Source organism: Triticum dicoccoides, chromosome 6A, assembly GCF_002162155.2.
Source record: "Triticum dicoccoides isolate Atlit2015 ecotype Zavitan chromosome 6A, WEW_v2.0, whole genome shotgun sequence".
NCBI classification, from domain to species: Eukaryota; Viridiplantae; Streptophyta; class Magnoliopsida; order Poales; family Poaceae; genus Triticum; species Triticum dicoccoides.
The window spans coordinates 457850376-457870721 of record NC_041390.1 but is presented as its reverse complement, the minus strand read 5'-3'; the positions used below and the strand labels follow the sequence as shown (position 1 = coordinate 457870721).

Sequence of the window (20346 nt, the reverse complement as noted above, 5' to 3'; positions counted from 1 at the left end):
TAGAGAACGTGTTTTGTTTTTCTCTTTCCGAGAGGCATGGCCGTGACTCTCGCGAAGACACAACAGTACCTCTCGCGGAAGCAAAACCGTGACTCTCGCGAAAGAAAAAAAAATAGAAAACGCATTTTGTTTTTCCCTTTCCGAGAGGCACTGCCGTGACTCTCGCGAAAGCACAACCATGCCTCTCGCGGAAGCAAAACCGTGACTCTCACGAAAAAAAATAGAAAACGTCTTTTTTCCCGTTTCCGAAAGGCATAGCCGTGACTCTCGCGAAAGCACAACCGTGCCTCTCGCGGAAGAAAAACCGTGACTTTCGCGAAAAAAAATAAAACACATTTTTTTCACGCAAAAAAATATTTTGTTTTGAATTTTTTTAATTGAAAAGCTAAGGAAGGTCGGGGAAAAACCAAAACGTCGAAAAAACCCGGGAAAAAACCGTTTGATAAGCCGAAAACACGTGCGAAAAAATAAAAATAAAAACAAAATCCGGATGGAACGTCCAGAACATAACATGTGGCGAATGACTGGGAGCGTGTCAAGTGGCGCTAATCATTGCGAGGTTCCTGAAAGAGCGCTCGTTAACTAGTTGCTTCCTACATATCGCTTATAGTGAGATGGAAGCAGCTTTCGCGTGAGGTGCAACGTGAGCAGGCTGGCCATTAGCATATGGTTCCTCGCTGTAGGTTCGCTCACTGTAGGTCCAGTTTCCTTCTATTCTTTTCTCTATTTTTACGGTTTCTTTGGATTTTTTTCACAGGTTTTCTTCAGTTTTCCATTTTTTCTTTGTTATAAATTTTATTTTCTTTGTTTTCACTGGTTTTTATTTTCCTTCTTTTATGTTTGGTTTTCTTTATTTTTCTCGGTTTTCACAGATTTGTTTTTTGGATTCTTTGTTTATTTTTCGGTTTTCATTGATTTTCTCCATTTCTTTTTCTACCATTTTTTTTGAATTAAGGTAACATTTGTTTTACGTTGTGTTAACATTTTTCAAATTCACTATTTTACTTTTTTGATTGATTTTATGTTTTGAAATATGTGTATTTAGAATATTTTCGAAAATAAGAATAAAATATCGAACAAAGCAAAAAAGGTGAAAAGACGAACTTAGCTGAAACCTACCTGGGCCGGCCCATTTTGTGACGCCTGATGTGAGTGCTCGCTCCAACCCGCGCTAAGCGAGGTATAGGTACGCCGGAACGACTTCAGATGTCTTTAGTCGTAGTCTTAAGGCCTGAACTGTTGTTCTAACGCTGGAAGGCTTTCTGCTTATGATTGTTCAAGTTTACATGAGTGTGAGCTGTCTCAAAAAAAAGTACATGAGTGTCGATCTCTTGAGAGAGTGGCGGAGATAGTATCGAATTACGCCTGGGGCTAAGCTTGTTGGAGTGATGCAGTATAGTTATTTCGTATATTTTGTAGGAAGGAATTACAAAGTCCATTGTTATTATGCCTAGGGCTATAGCCCAACTACTCTTGGTCTGTCTCCGCCACTCTTGAGAGTTTACATTTTGAAAACAGATTTCTTTTCATCAATGCATCCTTTGTGTTTTGCCAGGAAAGGACTCCGTCGGTTTCCAGTACTGAGTGTTTGTTCATGTATGATCGCAACTTGTCACACGGGCAGATAGGCTGGACATTTGGTTAATAGTGCAAACACATGACCTCTTTTAGAGTTGCACTATGTAGTACACGACAGCTATACGTAGAGAAGTTGCAGGAATGTGCTCCGCGAGATCAGAACAAGAGCAGGCACAGCACTACGAACACAAAGAGGAAGAACAATAACTGATGCAAAGACCTCTCCACCTCCATGTGCTGCCGCCTCAGCCTAGGGCTCAGGTTTTGCAGCTCGCCCAGGGGGTAGCTCGGCGCCGGCGCCTCGCCACCGAACACCCAGGGGAGCAACGCCAGGGCCATCCGGCCGAGCACCCCACTGGACGTCGAGTTCATCGCATTCATGCCGTACCCCAAGGGCGGAGGAGGGTATACGATGTTGAACTGCGCGGCTCCGACACGCGCGTGACGGGATGAACGAGTCGGCGAACCGGGTTCCATGATCACGCGTCGGTGACCACTGCCACCGCTGGTTTGCGCGCTCTGTTGCTCGACGGCTCCCCGGTGCACGGTCGGCCGGCGCGGAAGGGCCGGGTGGAGCCGTGGCTTACTGGGCCGGCTGCCGCCACGGCCGTAGAGCGGCACGAGCGAGTCCAGCGTGAGCGCGGCCTTGCACACGGGGCACGGCCGCCCTGCCGCCGAGATGGTGCCGCCGGCGGCGTCGCGGCGCAGCCACTCGTAGATGCAAGGCCAGCAGTAGAGATGGCCGCAGAGGGTGACCACCGGCTCCACCGCGAAGTCCAGGCAGATGTTGCAGTCGAAGCAGCCGGCGCGTGCCGCCGCCGCCGGCGCGTCCCCGCTCACTCTCTTGGACGGATCATTATCACGCCTAACCTGATTCATCCTGCTCTTGCACCTTCAGACGGTTCACGGCGCTGCAAAAGGAACCAAAAGGTCGGTCGGATTACACAAACGAGAGAGACGCGCAGCGAGAAGATGGCCACTGAACAAAAAGCTCACCAATCAATAATTCAAGGTAGACATCTTGATCGATCAAACCGTAGTGAGATTATCATCGATCCGACTGGAGCAGGACAACGAACTAACGAGAGGGACGGAGCAAGTCACGCAAAATTGCAGATCTGTGGCGCGCGGTGCCGTCCGGGTTCATGTGTGGATGCCGTCGTGACAAGGTGGGCAGTGTCACCAAGATCGGAAAGGGACACATGCTACAACTGTAAGAAAGGGAACCATGGGGTTGCTTGGCCCATAGAATTCCCAGGATATTGTTGTGTCGTAATGAGTCTAGCCAAACCCTAAGCGGGTCCCGTGCTAAACAAGGTACTACTACTACTACTTTCAGACAAGGAGTAGAAAACGTTACGTAATGCACTAGTACTACTACATAAGCCTTTTCACTAATTATTTCTGGCATTTCCCTAACCTGCTTCTCAAGCGAATTAACGTGCGTCCTAGCTCCTAGACAATGGCTTTGGATAAGGTCGCCAGATCACTGAAACACCGACCTGATGTTATCCTTGTTTTCTTTAAGACACGACAAGTCCAAGGAGACAGAATTGACCACACGGCGAATGGCGGGAAGGAGAATGCGATCCTATCATAATGATATTGCTAACATGGCAATAAAAAATGTCAGTGCTTTAACATTTTTCAGAGACTGAGTTGCGCATCACTTCTTTTTACTGGGTAACAATCATAAAGAAGCGATACAGTACAGCTTTGGCGGCATATACTCAACGGGACTGAACACAACAAAGCGCTCGGCTGCAAGCATATCCAGTGATCTTTGAGAAGACAAGAACAATAAACAAAGGGAAGGTAATGGTTGATAGGCTTGGTGACAAGGATATATGATCCGGCCAACAACTTTTGACTTAGTAGACCTCCAGGCACGTCCTTCTTATGCAGTTGTTGGACTAAAATCTCTGTGGCTATTAAGGGCATCTCCAGCCGTTGGCCCTTCAGGGGGCGTCTAAAAACGCCGTCTGAGGGTGAGCCGGCGTAAAAAATGGACCTGGCGCGAGTCGGTTCCCAGGGTCGCCCCCAGTCGCGTACTAAAAAAAAAGGACCGTTCGGCGAAGTTATGATAAAAACTAGTTAAATTTCGGTCAAACATGGCAAATTTCGGTGAAATTCGCGCATTTTCATTACATTAACCTAATCTAAAAAAGAAAGGGGCTGAAGTCGTCGCCGTCGTCGCCGTCATCGTCGTCGTCGGCCTTCTCCTCCTTGACGCGGACGCCCTTGCTGGACCCCTGCCCGGCGTCGCCATGGCGGACTGGCGGCGGCGCGTCATCGTCGTCGTCGCTGTCGCATAAGACGACGACCCCGGCTTCATCGCGGCCGCGTCGGCGCTCCTCGAAGCGGCGCAAGGCGGCGCGCTGGCGCTCCTTCTCCTTCTCCCGGCGCGCCTTCTCCATCGCAATGGAGTCCTGGCGCGCCCATTCTAGGACCGCGTCGTCGTCGTCGAACTCCGCCTTCACCGGTGCCAGCCCCGGCTCCGTCTTCACCGGCGCCAACCCCGGCTCCATCTTCGACTTGACGAAGCGCGGAGGAGCCGACGAGGAGGAGGCGCGCCAGCCGCTCTCGTTGATGACGATGCCGACGCTGCGAGTGCGCCGGCCGATTGGCGTCTCCGCCGCGGGCTCGGCCTTGACGCCGAGAAGCGCCAGAGAACCGGAGGAGTGGGAAGATGAGCGAGAGGAGGAGGACGAGGAGGAGCCGAACCTCCTTGGCGCCCATGCGCGTCGGTGTTGCGACGGGGCGGCCAGGATAGGTCAACGGCGGGTTGTTGCCGCCGTCGAGGTGCGCCAGCACGCCATCCAACGTGCGGCCGGGGACGCCGCACCACAGGTGGCGCCCCTCGTTGTCTTCACGCCGCCGACCACCAGCGCATCGTTGGTGGAGGCCAGGCGCTGCTGCTGGCGGCGCTGGAAGTACGCCGCCCAAACCGCGTGATTGCCGGCGGCGTACTAGGAGAGGGAGCGCTCGTCGTCGGTCAGGGAGGCGCGCGCGACCTTGACCTCCTCGGCGAAGTACCTGGGCTTCGCCACGGCGTCGGGTAACGGGGGAACGGGCACTCCCCCGTCGCTGAGCCGCCACCCCGTCGGCCCGGCGCGCATGTCCGGCGCCGCCGGGATGTTCGCCTGGAACAGGAGCCAGGACTCCTGTTCGCGGAGCGAACGGCGGCCGAAGTCGTTCGCCGCCGCCTCGTCTCCGGGGAAGCGCTCTGCCATGGCGACGGATCGGCGGTGGTAGAGATGGAGAGAGGGGTTGTCGGTGGCGCTCGGGAGAGAAAGACGGAGACGGAGAGAGAGGGGCTGGGCGGCGGCGAGGGGGCGAGTCTGGTGTGGGCACCGACGAGAACCGCCGGCTTTTATAGCCGCTCCGCGCCCGTGTGTACGCGTGCGAGGGAGGGGAGGCATCGACGCGCCGCCCATGAGGAATCAATGGCAAGGCTGACCGGCGGCAGCCTTGCCATTGATTCCCCGCGAGAACCGAGGCAGTTGGGGGGAAGACGAGCCGCCGTGTCCCTGACGCGGCTGGCCCGCGGCTTTTTCGCGCCAAAACAGTTCGCCTCGGCGCCCCAGACGCCCCCCAGCGCGCTGGGTTCGGCCTGGGTCCGCCGTCGCTGTTTTCGGTCCACGCCGGCGAAAATCAGGCTCCTAGGGGCGCGACTGGTCCGTTTTTTCTGCGCTGGCACAAGAAAAAACGCCTAAGGAGGCCTTCCTGGGGCGCGGCTAGAGATGCCCTAAGAACGCTGTTGGCATCATCACGTACAGAGATGATGAACAGTGTGCAATATGATGATCTAACAGTAGCCATAGATTTTCTTAATGGCTAATGGCACCCAAATTATTAAACCATATGCAGTTGAGAATATCGTTGAAATGATGTTCATCTGAGCATTCATTTGCTCTTGGAGACCAGAAATCCCCGCATCAATTGGAAGAGCGACCAGCACAATCTTGTTGTTGAAGATAATGACAGTGCGGATTGATCTAGCAAAAATTAAAACCGGGTAGAGCTATGAAAGAAACAAGCCTAGCCGCCTGGACTGAACCCAGAGACCCAGAGTCAAGAACAGAGAAACTACTTATCAAAGCTTGATCAATCCATGGACAAGGACGGACCTGCGATAGCAGCACGCGCACGGCCGGCCTTCCGCCTCCGGGCCTCTCTCGGCGGGGCTCCGCGCGAAGGAGTCTTGAGGGACGGGAACCGGAGCGGTAGCGTATGTATGTATGTATAGGCGGGGAGCGAGAGATGACTCGTGGAGGCGACGAACGCGCCGTCGACGTCAGTCGCAGCTGTGGGAGATACCAAGAAAACGAAGAAAAATGAGTCGCCGGTGCGTGGAACGGCAGGTCTAACCGAAGCGGGAAGTCGCCGGCTTCCTGTGCTCGGAGGTGGCGACGGTACCCGTCATTGTCAAGGGGAGCAGGAGCAGAGGGCGGTTGCTCTGCTTTGTTTCTCCCCGGTGGCGGTGGGTGCTGTGCTCTGAATCTGATCCTGCCCAGCAGGCGAGAATTTTGTCCGCTCGGTTCCTTCTCTCTTGTTAGATCCTGCGATATACACGGAAAAGTTGGCCAGAAAACGTCAGGCCGTTGCTGGCACCAGCACGTCATGAGCGCTCTCACTCTCGCTACTGCTCAAGCATGGAAAAAAAAGGAACAAAAAACAAAAGAGAGAGAAAAGCAAGCGGAAACAGCAAAGCAGGCTGCCCCTGTAGTTGCAGTGGATAAACGACGAGACCCCGGAGTCCGCCGCAAGATCGGGATCCTCCCATCAGTCACGACGTGGCTGTGGTGCCTTTGTTTCCTCTTTCGTGCAATGCCGAGAGATGATTTGTGCGCTTGCTTGCGGAGCTGCTCGTCCTCGCCGTTCGCTCCACGCGCGCAACCGTCGGCGTTGCCGGTGGGCGCAACGGAATCAGCGAGTGCGCTGAGCTCCTCACGATGCCCGTGGGTCGCCGCATTTTCAGTTGCGCCTCATCCTTGTACGCTTGCAACTCGTGGTGCTACTGCTAACTGCCTAGCTAGTGTGCATTCCACGACTCAAAAGAAAACAAAAAACTAGCGTGCATTCCAGAACGCCGGTCCCGCATACGACGACCGGCGGCGAGAGCCTTTCCCGGCTACGGTTGTGGCTTTTCTGCAGCAATCATCTTAATCACCTCATGATTGCTGTCACCAACTATTGATTTTATTAGGCAGAAACTTTTGTCATCACGCTCTCGATCACAGGACTCACGAGGATCAGATTATCTGGAATCGCAGCGCCCAAGCAAAGGGAGGAAAATGTAGCGGGAGCTATATCTCGCTCAACCTGAGATGGAAGAAATCTCGCCTTGTGGATTTCCTGCGGTCGCTGCGCTCGTACAGTATTAGGCCAGCACATAGTCTTTTTTTTTTGAGGATCAGGCGAGCCCATAGTCGTGCATACCTCGCCTGCTCGCTGCTGGTTGGGCCATTGCTTCAGTTTCCTCTGTTTTTTTTCTCCTTCTTTTCTTTACGTTTTCTCTTCTGTTATTTTTTTTGTTTCTACACCGGTTTTTCTGGTTTTCTATTATTTTGGTTTTCCATGGTTTTTTCGTTTCTTTCACTGTTTTTATTGGTTTCCTTTTTTCCCCTTCTTTTTCTTCGGGTATTTTTCTTTCTCAGTTTCAATCATTTCTCCTTTTGTTTCCTCTTCGTAAACAAATATAAAAGTGTTTACATCACTAAAGGAGTGATTTAAGATCTCTTATATTTTTTACAGAGGGATTATTTTTTCTTTCTTTCTTAGTTTTATCGGCTTTGTTTTTTCTTTGTTTCTTTCTCGGTATTCACAGTTTTCATTCTGTTGCACTGGTTTTAATTAGTTTTCTGTGTTTTGTTCTTTCTTTTTCAATTTTCATTGGTTTTTTCTCTCTCTTTCCATATAGGGTAGGAATAAATTTTTATAAACGTTCAGCATTTTTTTGAATTATACAAAACTTTTTTGGTATACATCTGAAAGATTTTTGTTGTGCAATTTCAACATTTTTCAAATACAACATTAATATTTTTTTTACATATACTCCCTCCGTTCCTAAATATAAGTTTTTCTAAAGATTTCAATAAATGACTACATACAGAGCAAAATGAATAAATCTACACTTTAAAATTTGTCTATATACATGCATATGTTATAGTCCATTTGAAATGTCTAAAAAGACTTATATTTAGGAACAAAGGAAGTATTTTGATGTCAACCTTTTACATACACGTTCAACATTTTTTGTATATTTTTTGATAGACACACCAATTATCAAAATTCGAAGAGGGCAAACAAATCTAGCGACACAAACTCTCGCATGCTCTTCCTGATGCCAGACACATTGAGATGAGAAGATGCCAAAGAAAACTTATTCAACACGCCACACCACCTCCTGGAAACAGAAACTAATAAGAAAAATCTATATCTATATCCAGTATATCTATATTTATACCAATATAAAAACACTGAAAGGGGCAGATTCAAACTATCTTGACCGTTAAATCATTTTATTTAGCGGTTCAAATCGCTCCAACTAGGGAGGGAAACGGATCGGATGCGGATCGGATAGTGCTCTTGCCACTTCCATTTTCATATTTTCAAAACGAATACGAATCCGAATACAGATGTTATCGGATACGGATGCGGCTCGGATATTATTCGAATACGGATATGTATCGGATATTTTCTTGATTCGGAACGGATACAAATAATATTAACATATTGCTTAAGTAAATTAGTCGATAGCTATGTGACCTGAAATTATCAACTTGTGACATACAATAAGTCAATGATAAATAGGTTTATGAATAAATACTATTGTAATACATAATAATTTATAAGTTTAATCATATAGAGAGTAAAATTTACCACTTATTTGGCTTTTATGTTGGATAATTGGAATATTGGGTCTAGAATTTTGAAAATTACCTCCCATAATCTTATTCGGATACGGATATATCCACTTCCATATCCATATTTGTCTCAAAATCTCATACCATATTTTATTTTTTATTTGTTTAATAAATTCGGATACGGATAATTTCCATTTCTATTTTGGTTCGGATGCGGATGTTTCGGATACGAATAGGCATTTTCTCGAATACGAATATCGGATATTTCGGATTATCCGCTACCAATTTCCACCCCTAGCTCCAACGTTGAGCATCAAACATGTTTAACGTTCTAATTACCCACCACTGTCATTGGTTATAAACATATTTTGACTCGACGCTATCCCACAAAATCTGCCATGTAATTAATATCCTACCATTCCCGCGTAAAAAGTAATTGATATCTTACCAAATACTCGTACGTGCAACAAATATATCTTACCTAATATGATGTACAACTAATATCCTACCTAATATAAACGTGCATTGCACGTACATTATTACTAGTAAAAATAAAAAGATCCGTCATTTTTTGTGCTCGTACATACGCGCATACACTCATCCTTATGAACGCATACACGCACATTTTACTCCTATAAGCATCTTCGAGAGACTGAGTCGGCATATCATTTTCAGATTTACAAAGTCATCGTAAGCGCTTCGTCATCGATGGAAACATCTTCTTTCACTAAAGCGCATGCAGAAATAATGTGACCGCCAGGAATTAAACTCTGGTGAGCTGGAATATCACAGTCCCTCTAACCATTCACCTGTATGTTGGTTCACCGTTTTTTTTTTTGTTTAAAGTAGAACCTTTCGTCTATATTTAGACTCCGAACCGAAACTGGCGGGCGAGAACCGAGGAGTCCCCAAGCCACGCCACTCCACGCCAATTTCCATGTGAGAGCCGAGGACCCAAGCGAGAGCGGAGGACCGACATCCGGATCTGCATCCTGCCGCTCAACTCGACCGCTGGAGGAAGAGAATCGATGGTGCACGGAACACTGGAGGTGCTGCTCGTCGGCGCCAAGGGCCTCGAGAACACCGATTTCCTGTGTACGTACGCACCAACCAATCCTTTGGCTTTGTGAACCCTAATAATCTTGTAAGATAGCGATTGCTTCTAGGGTGCGGACCATTCTGTTTTCCTTCGATCGGGACGTTGCCGTTCGTGCTATTAATCGCCTCACTAGAATTTTGATCGATCGGGTCGACTGATTTATTCGTATTAAATCGCCGTTTCGGCCCCCCTGCGCCATCGTAGGAAATGTTTGATGCATTTATTGGTTGTTTATCCCATCATTTTCGCAAGGACTCTGATGATGATAAGTTGCTTCTTGTTGACAAATTGAGCGCAGGCAATATGGACCCGTACGCACTTCTCAAATGCCGCTCGCAGGAGCAGAGGAGCAGTATCGCGTCAGGTGGGTATGCTCTTCCCATTTGTTCCTTTTCCTTACGATTGATTCTGTCATTCATCTTTTCATGTGCTGCTAATATAGGTTTCAAATTTGATGATTATTTTTGCATTGCTAAACAAACAGCTCTAACTTGTAGCTCCAACAATCTAGTGAGATGGTTTGCTAGACTTTTAAATAAAATGACCACATGCATCGTTCTGATGCAGAGGCCGGGGGTCTTTTCTCCTTTAAAAAATAATAATCTAGTGAGACGGAGGTGTTTGTTTCTGAGTTTTTTCAACATGACCCGTTTACAACGTCTTCTCAATCCTCTGCATGTGTTTTGATAAACCTAGGCCGTAATCAGATGCCTCGTTAACAGATCCCACTGCTATTCACGGATGATTCCGATCATCCTTATTGAATTGCATTACTGAACTCAGCCTCCTCGCCCTCCAGGCATGGTAATGAATATATATATTGAGAGGCTAATTGGTTCCATGCCAAAAGTTGGCATGCCAAATTTTGACAACTGTCAAGTGTTGGCTAGAGATTGGTTGCATACCAATTGTTGTCAATCTCATAAAAGGTTGCCAAATGTTGGCAACTTTTGATTTTGCCAAATGTTGGTTTGCCAAATATCGGCAATGCCAAAGGTTGGTAGCAAACCAATCAGCCTCTGAGTTCTAACATTACTACCCTTCATGCATGGTAATGATGAATCGGGCGGTCTCATAAGGAGATAAATAAATGAATAATTTATGAAAAGTTAACTTTTGTGACTCTCGAAACAGGCTTTCGCCCCGCTTTATATATAAAGCAACCACCAAACAAAGTACACGGCCGAACGTTATAGGGTGGAGAGGTAGCCCTCTTACAAAGCAAATCTTTGGATAATCGGATCACGCAAAATGCACGCGACTATGCTACCGAAGGAGAACACAGTGAAGATAGGATAAAACGCCGCGCTACACCCTAGCACACCTAAGCTTTACAACAACGCCCTCGGGAGGGAAGATGGTGCGGAGCGTCGCCACTACCGAGTCCGAAGAGGACATGAGTTTTCATCCAGAGCCCTGACACGGAGAGAAGAACCACAACGATGTCTTCAAGAAGTGAGTGGCGCCCGCGAGCATCGCCATCGTTGCCGCCAAAGCGTAGAGCTTTCGCTCGGTAGCTCACCCGTGTCACCACGAGGTCTCCAGGACAACTGCGACGAACCCAAACTCCCAGATCTGGATCTGGGCATCGCCACTGCCAACGACAAAAGGACAAGCCCGAGCCACCCGACACAATCCCCTTGCCGCCCGCACGACCAAAGGGACGCCATCACCGCCGCCGTGGTGCCTGCCGGAGAGCCAACCATGCAGCCAACCTTCCAAGGCAGCTGCCCCGGCATCCAAGGCCCGAAACACCGGCATCCACCTACTTCAAAACACACCCACCACGATAGGAAGAGTGGACGCCTCCATCCACTCCTAACCCAGCATCAGCCATCGATTCTGGGTTAGCGCCTCCACCGTAGGAAGCGCCCACACCTGCATCCCCAGCCAGCCCCGGTGGAATAGGGGGGACACGAATCGATGACTGCCGACGGCCGCCGACGAGCAAGCCTCGACGCTAGCCCTCTGTCCTTGGCCCAGGTGATCACACACAACGCCATGTTCATGGTCTTCGGTGCTGATCCGACGGCCGGAACCGCGATGTCACGACCACCAACTCCCACCACGCCCGCGAGAGCTAGACGTCGCTCGTGCACGCAACCCGGGCACACCTACCCGAAGCACCTGCTCCGATCCACCGGGCATAGATCTGGCCTGCCCGAGCACGAACCCTAGATCCAAGCCTTCCCCGTTGCACGTGCTGCCGGCACCACTGGTACTCGCCCAATCCCGTTCACCGTCGGCTTGAACCCAAGAGAAGGAGAGTCGTCGCCACCACCCTGTGCCGGCTGATGAAACCACCGCAACCAAATCTGCATTGCCGTCACCGCCATACGCTCGCACCACCATTCATGCCTGAAAATGGCACAACAGCCGAAGAAGCCCACTGCCAGCCACCCAGGCCCTCCTACCACCTCGTGGCCGTGCCAAGATGGCTGCCATGCCGGTGCGCGCACCGCCCACAGCCCGCACTGCCTGCGAGGCATCTCCCCAGCCCGATCCAGATCAGAGACAAGGCGAGCTACTCCCATAAGCATGCTCCACCACCACAATGCCACCCGGCACATGAACCAGGCCCTGCCGCCGCCGAGACCGCGCCGGAGAGCCGCTGCGCCCGAAGCCAGCACCCCATCTCGCCGTGGCCGCCCCGTCCCGCACTGGGGCCACCGCGCGAGGAGCGGAGAGAGCCTTGCCGCCGCTGGCGTCGGCATGGCTTTGCCCGCCCGTGCCCTGTGGCGGCGGCGAGGGAGGAGCAGGTGGAGGGGGTCTCTGGCGGCGGTGGTGCGGTCGCCCCGCCCTCCCTATCACACGCGGGGCGACGCGGGAGGGGAAGGGGGTTGCTTTTTCCATACACACACCCTCGCAAAAAATGAGTAAGTGAAGGAATTTTTTTTTGTGACTTCATACCAACAAGTGATGAAAATGTGCACAGAGAGACGACCTAATACACAATGAAGGGAAAAAAACTCAGAGAAAATAGGCGACCACCAGATAAAAAACACTATGAACCAAACGGCGCAGCAAATTGCGTGTATACATCACAGGCAAAAGAATTGTGTATATGATACAAGTTCTGTCTACATGTATGCTTGGCTTCGTGCCGTTGTCAGCTGACTTCCGTGGAGCCATGTCTGTTAGGTGGCCTACGTGGGCTCTTGACGGCACTGACGGATTTTTGTCTGCGAATTGTGTCCAATCATTGTTGAAGACTTGGGGCAGCGGGATAGCCTCTCGTGTGTTCTTGGTGGCGTCAGTTACCTTGTTGTTGTTGGCGGTTGTGCTCTGGTCTGCTTCCCGTATATGTGGTATGCCCGGTTGCGTTTGTCCATGTCGGGGTTGTGAGCGTATACGGCTGTTGAGGAGTGACAATCTGGCTTGCAACAGTAACTTCTTCATAGAAAGTGGGGGCGGCAGTACAGGGTGACATAAGTTTGGTGGTGCTCTTGAGCACAAGAATTTTAGCTCCGAAGTGAAAACTCTAGGTCTGGCTCCGACTGGCTCTACCTAGCAATGGTGGTGTTCTTACACCATTCCCCTATTGAAGGCATTGTTTGGAGTTTGCTCAGACTTCCTCTTTGTGGTGAAAACCCCATATTGACCCTTCGTGGGTGGATCTGAAGATGGCCGTGCTTGCGTGCAGTGGCGGAGCTTCAAGCTCCTTGTTGGGCAGGCTGGCCTGGCCAAACAGAGGGAAACATCTTATGGGCTGATGTTCCAAGGCCCATAAGTAATAAAATTAGTGTAGAAACTCCAGAAAGCTGGGCGGGCCATGGCCCATTCGGCCTTGCCATGGCTCCGCCAGTGCTTGCGTGTCGTTCCCTTCTTAAAGGTGTCGTTGTTGAAGCACTTTCCCCATGTCCAGGTGCTCTCATCGGTGGTGGTTGATGCTGATGGTTATTGCTACATGTTATAGTTCACTTCTGGGAGGTTACTTTTTTTTGTGTGTGTGTGTGCGTTGGTGTTGGTTGTGTGCATCCTAGTTATGCAGAGGCCGGGTGTGAGCTCATGATGCTTTGTATTCTCTTGATGTGGCATTATGAGTTAACAAAATACACCCTTTATCGGAAAAATGGACTGATAATTAAGTAGTAAGGAAACAAAAGAGAACTAAGAAGTGCTTAACTCTTAGTTGCCCTAACATTTTAAACGATCAACCGTTCCTTGTCTAAAGGATGCAGAGTTGTTGCTATTGCCTCATGTCGTTCGTTTCAACTTCAGATATCAGTTTCCTGAACGTTATGTGATGCTAAATTTCAAAATGCCCATGCAGGCAAAGGTAGTAACCCTGAATGGAACGAAAGCTTTGTCTTCACCGTGTCAGACCAAGCTACGGAGCTGGTGATTAAGCTTATGGACAGCGACTCGGGCACATCGGACGACTTCGTTGGTGAAGCAACGTATGCATATCTTCCCATCCATATCTGAAGTTCTACAAATACTATTGGTACATTATAAGTTATTATCCGGAATCTTTTCAGAGAACATCTGTCATGAACTTACTGCTCTTGTTCTTGCAGGATTCCTTTGGAAGCAGTTTATACGGAAGGGAGCATTCCACCAACAGTTTATAATGTTGTGAAAGGTGAACACTACTGCGGAGAAATCAAAGTTGGTCTCACATTCACTCCCGAGGTAGATCCTAAAATGCTACTTCCATATTTTTAATTTTAACTGAATTCTTGAATCTGGTCTGAACTCCCAAGACTGTCTGTTGTTAATGTTTGCAAGAGAATAAATTCGCCCCCTTCCTTTATCTGGTGTGTTCATAACCTCAAACCACTAAGATTCCTAGTATTTCTGATGGCTAGTCAGCGGGTGGTACCACCCACTGTCTGGTTGGGTACCAGGAGGTACCAGGACTTCTACAAGCATATGTTAGCTCTTTCGAAGAGCAGGTTCTTAGGTTCTGATATCCATGATCCAATTGATGCAGACAATGATATCTTCCTACCTTGTAGGTCATAGTTCATAACCTGTATAAGCACCTCTTTCAAACAGTAGTCAGTAGGTTCTTAGGTCCTGGACTTCATGAATTGATGCAGACACTTTTAAGATCCTACCTTGTTGGTCTAGTTCGTAACTGAACACAGCATAGCTCCATATGTACCAATGGCGTCACTTAGAAATGAAGTCATGTCATCATCATCAAGATGTAGCAGTTTATGCAGATTTTGACGATAACTGGAAAACATATAGTTCATTTCAATTTCAGATGCAATCGTACACGCCAGTATTGGGATTTAGTAAAAATAATCAATGATTCCCCTTGAAACGTATTTGGTGAATTAAGCTACTGAGGGACTATTTGAACATTAGTTGTACCTCCCGAACAAACAATATTATTATGCCACCCCTTAACGATTATTTTTCCAGCTTTGTTTGTAGTAGCTCTTTGTAGCCATATTTGTCGTCAATCTTTCTGAATCAGTCTGTAGGCAGATATTTATGTTAAACACCCATGGTCCTTATCTTAGTCTTCCATCGAATTCTATCAGATGACTATGAAATAGAAAACAATACTGTACAAAATGCTAATAAAGTCAAAGACCATGCGAATAAAACTTATTTGGGTGAACCACTACAACATACAAACAGAACGACAATTAAGTACTCCGTCCGTTCCAAAATAAGTGTCGAACTAAAACCCACGACACTTATTTTGGAACGGAGCGAGTACAATTTAGTATCAGCTCGTGTTTTGCTCCGAGAAACTTGAGCGGGCTGAGATTTACCTGAGAATTGGCAAAACGGCAAAACAAATGCATGGTTGGCCTTGAGCAACACTTTTATTCTGTATGCAGGATGGTCGCCAGCGCGGTCTCCCCGAAGACTTTGGTGGCTGGAAACAATCGCATTGAGGAGACTCGGAAGAACAAGGATGCTCGTCAAGCCTTGAGGCCTTGAATCACCATCTCATGCAAATACAATACGAAACTCTGTCACTTTGGATTTTTATCTGTTCCTTTTGAAGCTGAAAGTCAGTTTGGCTTCATCAATCATGTTAGAAGTACTGGTACTACTCGTGAATTTAAAGTTTAAACTGTAGATATCTGCAATTCCTGCATTTAGTGTCTTCTTAGTACTGGAAATAATAGTGTACTGTTTATTTATTTATTTTTGAAAGGGGGATTCCCCGGCCTCTGCATCAGATCGATGCATACAGTCTCTCTTATTAAACAAATAAACAGGTTCTGAACAAAGGTCTTACAGAAAAAGGAACCAAAGCAGCCTATAGCTCACATAGAGCATCGACTGCAAGGCAGAAATGAGATAAGCCACAACCCGGCTGGCAAAATAGCAGATAGGTAAACTAAACTCCTATCCTATTACATGATCGCCATCCAAACCGGTTGAAGATATCCCGCGCTACCGTCTCCCACCGGACAGATCCAGTAACCAAACGCTCCCTGGCCTCCGTCGGAGTGAGTAAGGACCAAGTACGGATCAGCGCCGTAGCCCGGAATAACACCTGCAAAAAATGAATATTTGTTGTCCTGTTAAAAACCAAATCATTCCTGCAATTCCAAATTGCCCATAATAACGCACATACTCCTACACGAATGTGTCTGGCTGTTTCGGACTCAATCCCAAACAGCCACGCCCCAAATAACGTGTTTATCGATCTCGGTGGAGTAATATTAAAGGCAATTTGCACAATGCGCCACAACCCTTGTGCCAACGGGCAATCAAAAAATAAATGCTTGATAGTCTCATCCCGATCACAGAAACTACACCTAGTAGATCCTGTCCAGTTGCGCTTAACTAGATTGTCCTTTGTAAGAATAACTTGTTTATGCACAAACCACATAAACACTTTAATCTTCAAAGGAACCTTAACTTTCCAGACCTCCTTAGTCGTAGGTATCACAGATGAATTAATAATATCCATATACATCGATTTTACCGTGAACACCCCAGTTTTAGTTAGTTTCCAACACAACTGGTCGGGCTGAGGATTTAGCTGAACGTCCATCAGCCTACGGACCAAGTGAAGCCATGCTTCCCATCAAGGTCCAACAAGCACTCTCCTAAACTGCATGTTTAGAGGAATAGACTGCATCACCGTCGCAACAAGAGCGTCCCTACGCTGAACAATACGATATAGTGTTGGATATTGTGTAGCCAAAGGCGCGTCACCCAGCCACGTATCCTCCCAGAATCGCGTATCATCTCCATTACCAACAATACATCTCGTTCTGTTGAAGAAAGCGGCCTTAACCCTCATGAGCCCTTTCCAGAATGGCGAATCTGTAGGTCTGAGAGTGACTTGGGATAAAGTCTTTGAGTGCAGATATTTACTACGTAAAATCTGCGCCCAAGTTGCCTCTGTCTCAGACGACAACTTAAACAGCCACTTACTAAGGAGGCATCTGTTTTTGACTTCAAGGTTTTCAATACCAAGTCCTCCTTGGTCCTTTGGTCTGCAGATAATATCCCATTTGGCCAATCTGTACTTCCTCTTAGACTCATCACTCTGCCAAAAGAAGCGAGAACGATAAAAGTCTAGCCTTTTCCTCACCCCCACTGGTACCTCGAAGAAAGATAACAGAAACATAGGTAAACTCGTGAGCACCGAGTTAATCAGAATCAACCGGCCTCCATAAGACATGAGTTTTCCTTTCCAACAGCTTAGTTTCTTCTCAAATCTATCCTCGATGCACTTCCACTCACCATTCGTTAACTTACGATGGTGTATTGGAATACCAAGATATGTGAAAGGTAGAGACCCAATTTCACACCCAAACAATTGTGTATAAGCTTCCTGTTCGTCTTTGGCTCTACCAAAACAGAACAACTCGCTTTTATGGAAATTAATCTTCAGCCCAGACAATTGTTCGAAAAGGCATAACACTAGCTTCATGTTCCTTGCTTTGGCCAAATCATGTTCCATAAAAATGATTGTATCATCAGCGTATTGCAGGATGGACAGACCACCATCCACCAGATGAGGCACCACTCCCTCCACCTGACCGGCCTCTTTGGCCCTCCCAATCAGGATCGCTAACATATCAACCACAATATTGAACAAAATAGGCGACATAGGATCGCCCTGTCTCAGACCCTTGTGCGTTCGGAAGTAGTGGCCTATGTCATCATTAACTTTAATGCCAACACTGCCTTTTTACGTGAAAGTTTCCACTTGATGTCTCCAGCGCTCATCAAAACCCTTCATTCGTAGAGCTTGCTGGAGGAACGGCCATTTGACTTTATCATAGGCCTTCTCGAAATCCACTTTGAAAATAACCCCATCTAGTTTTTTCGTATGAATTTCATGTAGCGTTTCATGAAGAACGACAACCCCTTCGAGGATGTTCCTATCCGGCATGAAAGCCGTTTGAGAAGGTTGAACTACAGCTTGCGCTATCTGAGTAAGCCTGATCGTGCCAACCTTGGTAAATATTTTGAAACTGACGTTGAGAAGGCAGATAGGCCGAAATTGCTCAATTCTCACGGCATCTGTTTTCTTAGGCAACAACGTTATCGTTCCAAAATTAAGTTGGAACAGCTGCAAATGTCCCGAGAACAAATCATGGAACATCGGTATCAGGTCCCCTTTGATAATATGCCAACACTTCTTGTAAAACTCAGCCGGGAAACCATCCGGCCCCGGTGCCGTATTACTTTTCATCTTGGCAATAGCCTCGAAAACTTCCTTTTCCGAGAAAGGGGCAGTTAACACATCATTCTCCACAGAAGTAAGTTGAGGAATATCGCTAACCCTAGACTCATCCAGGGATACACAGCTCTCCTCTGGTGGTCCAAACAACCGTTTATAGTATTCAGTAATGTAGATTTTCAGGTTGTCCTGGCCGACTATTGTATCCTCATCTTGCTCTAGCTGGAAGATCCTCTTCTTTCGGTGCTTGCCATTGGCAATCATGTGGAAGAACTGAGTATTCGCATCCCCCTGGACAACTTTTCTCACCTTTGCCCGCAATGCCCACTTTAATTCTTCCTCACGGAGCAAATCCTTCAGCCTCATCTCAGCCTCATGCTTAATATGAAGCTCAGTGGGTAACAGAACCATAGTTTCTGCTTTTATGTCTAAAGTTTGTATAAGTGAAAGGAGTCTTTCCTTCTTGACCTTATACACTCCACCTAGATGTTTAGCCCACCCACGAAGGAAGCTTCTGAGATGCCTAATCTTGTTCTGCCATCGTTCAATGGAACCTGTACCTCCTACATCTCTGGCCCACTCTCTGGCAACAAGATCCAAAAATCCTTCTCTTTCAAACCACGCCAGCTCGAAAGAGAAAACATTTTTGTTACCCGAGTAAGTAGCCCCACCAGAATCGAGCAACAAAGGAGTGTGATCAGAAATCCCGCGAGAAAGAGCCTGAACAGTTACAACTGGAAACTTCTGTTCCCAAGCAACACTAGCCAGAACCCGATCCAACTTCTCGTAAGTTGGATTTGGCATCGCATTAGCCCAGGTGAACTTCCTACCTGAAAGCTTAATTTCTCTCAAATCTAAGCTTTCAATAATGGTATTGAACATAAATGACCATCTCCCATCGAAATTGTCATTATTCTATCGCGCCTTCTAATAATGTTGAAATCACCCCCAACCAGAATTGGGAGCCGCTCAGACCCACAGACTCTAACAAGGTCTGCCAGGAAATCAGGTTTGAACTCGCCCTGCGCTGCCCCGTACACCGCCACCAAAGCCCAGTCAAAACCATCAATTTTGGACCGCACCCTGAACTTAACCGCAAAATCCCCCATGACCACACTGCGAACTTCGAGAGAGTCACATCTAACACCAAGTAAGATTCCCCCCGACCTGCCTCTCGGCAGAAGACAATGCCAGTCAAACTCCATCCCCCCCAACAACGTATTGAGAAATTGAGGTGAGAAATTTGCTCTACCCGTTTCCGACAAGGCAATAAAGTCCAAACTATGCTCAATAGATGCCTCCGCAAGGAACCTTCTTTTAGCCAAGTCCTTAAGACCTCTGCTATTCCAAAAGATTCCTTTCATATCTCATCATGAAATTTTTTAGCCGTGCGAATCCTAGCGCTCCTACGGACTTCGGACATCGAGTAAGTTTTGCGCTTCCACTTGCGCTTAGGGCTGGTCGGGCCCTCCCGGTCCAAAGTGCCCATAACCGCTGGGTTATCTACTTCCAACCCTATATTCTCGTCCTCCTCCTCCGGCTCCTGGAGGGGCGGTGCTAGGTCATGCCAGAAATTATGAAGTACTCGAACTCCCAAGGCATCAATCTCAGAGTCATTCATTGGTTTGACCGCAGCTAAGTTACGAATTACTTCTAAAGCCCTCTCGGCTTCTAGATCAAGCAAATCGTTAACAGAATTAGTAACTTCACCCTCATTACTACCAAGTGAAATTCCTAATTGGTGTGCCTTATCCACAATTTGATCGTGCGAGAAATGCATAATAGTATTGGAAGTATTTACGGACATACCAGTTGTGACTTGGACTTCACGAAGCTTGGCCGCCCTGACGGCACAGCGCTGCTGCATGTCGTCCACCTCCGGATGGCTCTGAAGCCGACAACTCATGCATCGGCCCTCAGCTGCCTGGTCCGGTATCCCGCCAAACATAATGACCTCCTCCCGCGAGAATTTATCCGGAGAGCGACCGCCTGTCACTCCCTGAACATCCACCTGGTCGCCATTACCAGATGAGAGCGCCGAGTCCAGCACTGGGGAAGCGAAGGCCACCTGCCCCCTACCCCCATCCACTCCGGACCGCCTATCCGGAGTGCACGCCACAGTCCCGAACGGAGCGCCCCCCTCGGGCACCGAAGCAGACGGGAGCATTGAGGCCACCTGC

The 20346-nt window shown here is 48.1% G+C and overlaps 2 protein-coding genes across 5 annotated transcripts; one reads left to right on the top strand and one right to left on the bottom strand.

Moving 5' to 3' along the window:
- Positions 1-1625: 1625 nt before the first annotated feature.
- On the bottom strand, positions 1626-6558 carry LOC119317251 (E3 ubiquitin-protein ligase RMA1H1-like). 4 transcript variants are annotated; one of them, XM_037591683.1, is made up of 3 exons: positions 5998-6493; positions 5709-5885; positions 1626-2489 (listed from the first exon to the last, which is right to left on the bottom strand). In XM_037591683.1, the coding sequence occupies exon 3, from the start codon at positions 2455-2457 to the stop codon at positions 1735-1737; it is 723 nt and encodes a 240-aa protein (XP_037447580.1). In that variant the 5' UTR covers positions 2458-2489; positions 5709-5885; positions 5998-6493; the 3' UTR covers positions 1626-1734. The 4 variants fall into 4 exon arrangements, 3 of the variants coding, with proteins under 3 accessions (XP_037447580.1, XP_037447579.1, XP_037447578.1); XM_037591682.1 differs by having other exon boundaries at positions 5709-6493; XM_037591681.1 differs by lacking the exons at positions 5709-5885; positions 5998-6493 and adding an exon at positions 2575-3673.
- A 2787-nt stretch (positions 6559-9345) lies between these two features.
- Positions 9346-15694, top strand: LOC119317250 (elicitor-responsive protein 3-like). The gene is made up of 5 exons (XM_037591680.1): positions 9346-9542; positions 9845-9910; positions 13820-13946; positions 14067-14181; positions 15351-15694. The coding sequence occupies exons 1-5, from the start codon at positions 9476-9478 to the stop codon at positions 15405-15407; spliced, it is 432 nt and encodes a 143-aa protein (XP_037447577.1). The 5' UTR covers positions 9346-9475; the 3' UTR covers positions 15408-15694.
- The last annotated feature ends 4652 nt before the right edge of the window (positions 15695-20346 follow it).

Coding starts and splice junctions, on each gene's coding strand:
- LOC119317251 (XM_037591682.1), bottom strand. CDS start 2,457: ATGAATCAGGTTAGGCGTGATAATGATCCGTCCAAGAGAGTGAGCGGG.
- LOC119317250 (XM_037591680.1), top strand. CDS start 9,476: ATGGTGCACGGAACACTGGAGGTGCTGCTCGTCGGCGCCAAGGGCCTC. Junction 9,911..13,819: donor GAGGAGCAGTATCGCGTCAG/GTGGGTATGCTC, acceptor ATGCCCATGCAG/GCAAAGGTAGTAACCCTGAA. Junction 13,947..14,066: donor GACTTCGTTGGTGAAGCAAC/GTATGCATATCT, acceptor TTGTTCTTGCAG/GATTCCTTTGGAAGCAGTTT.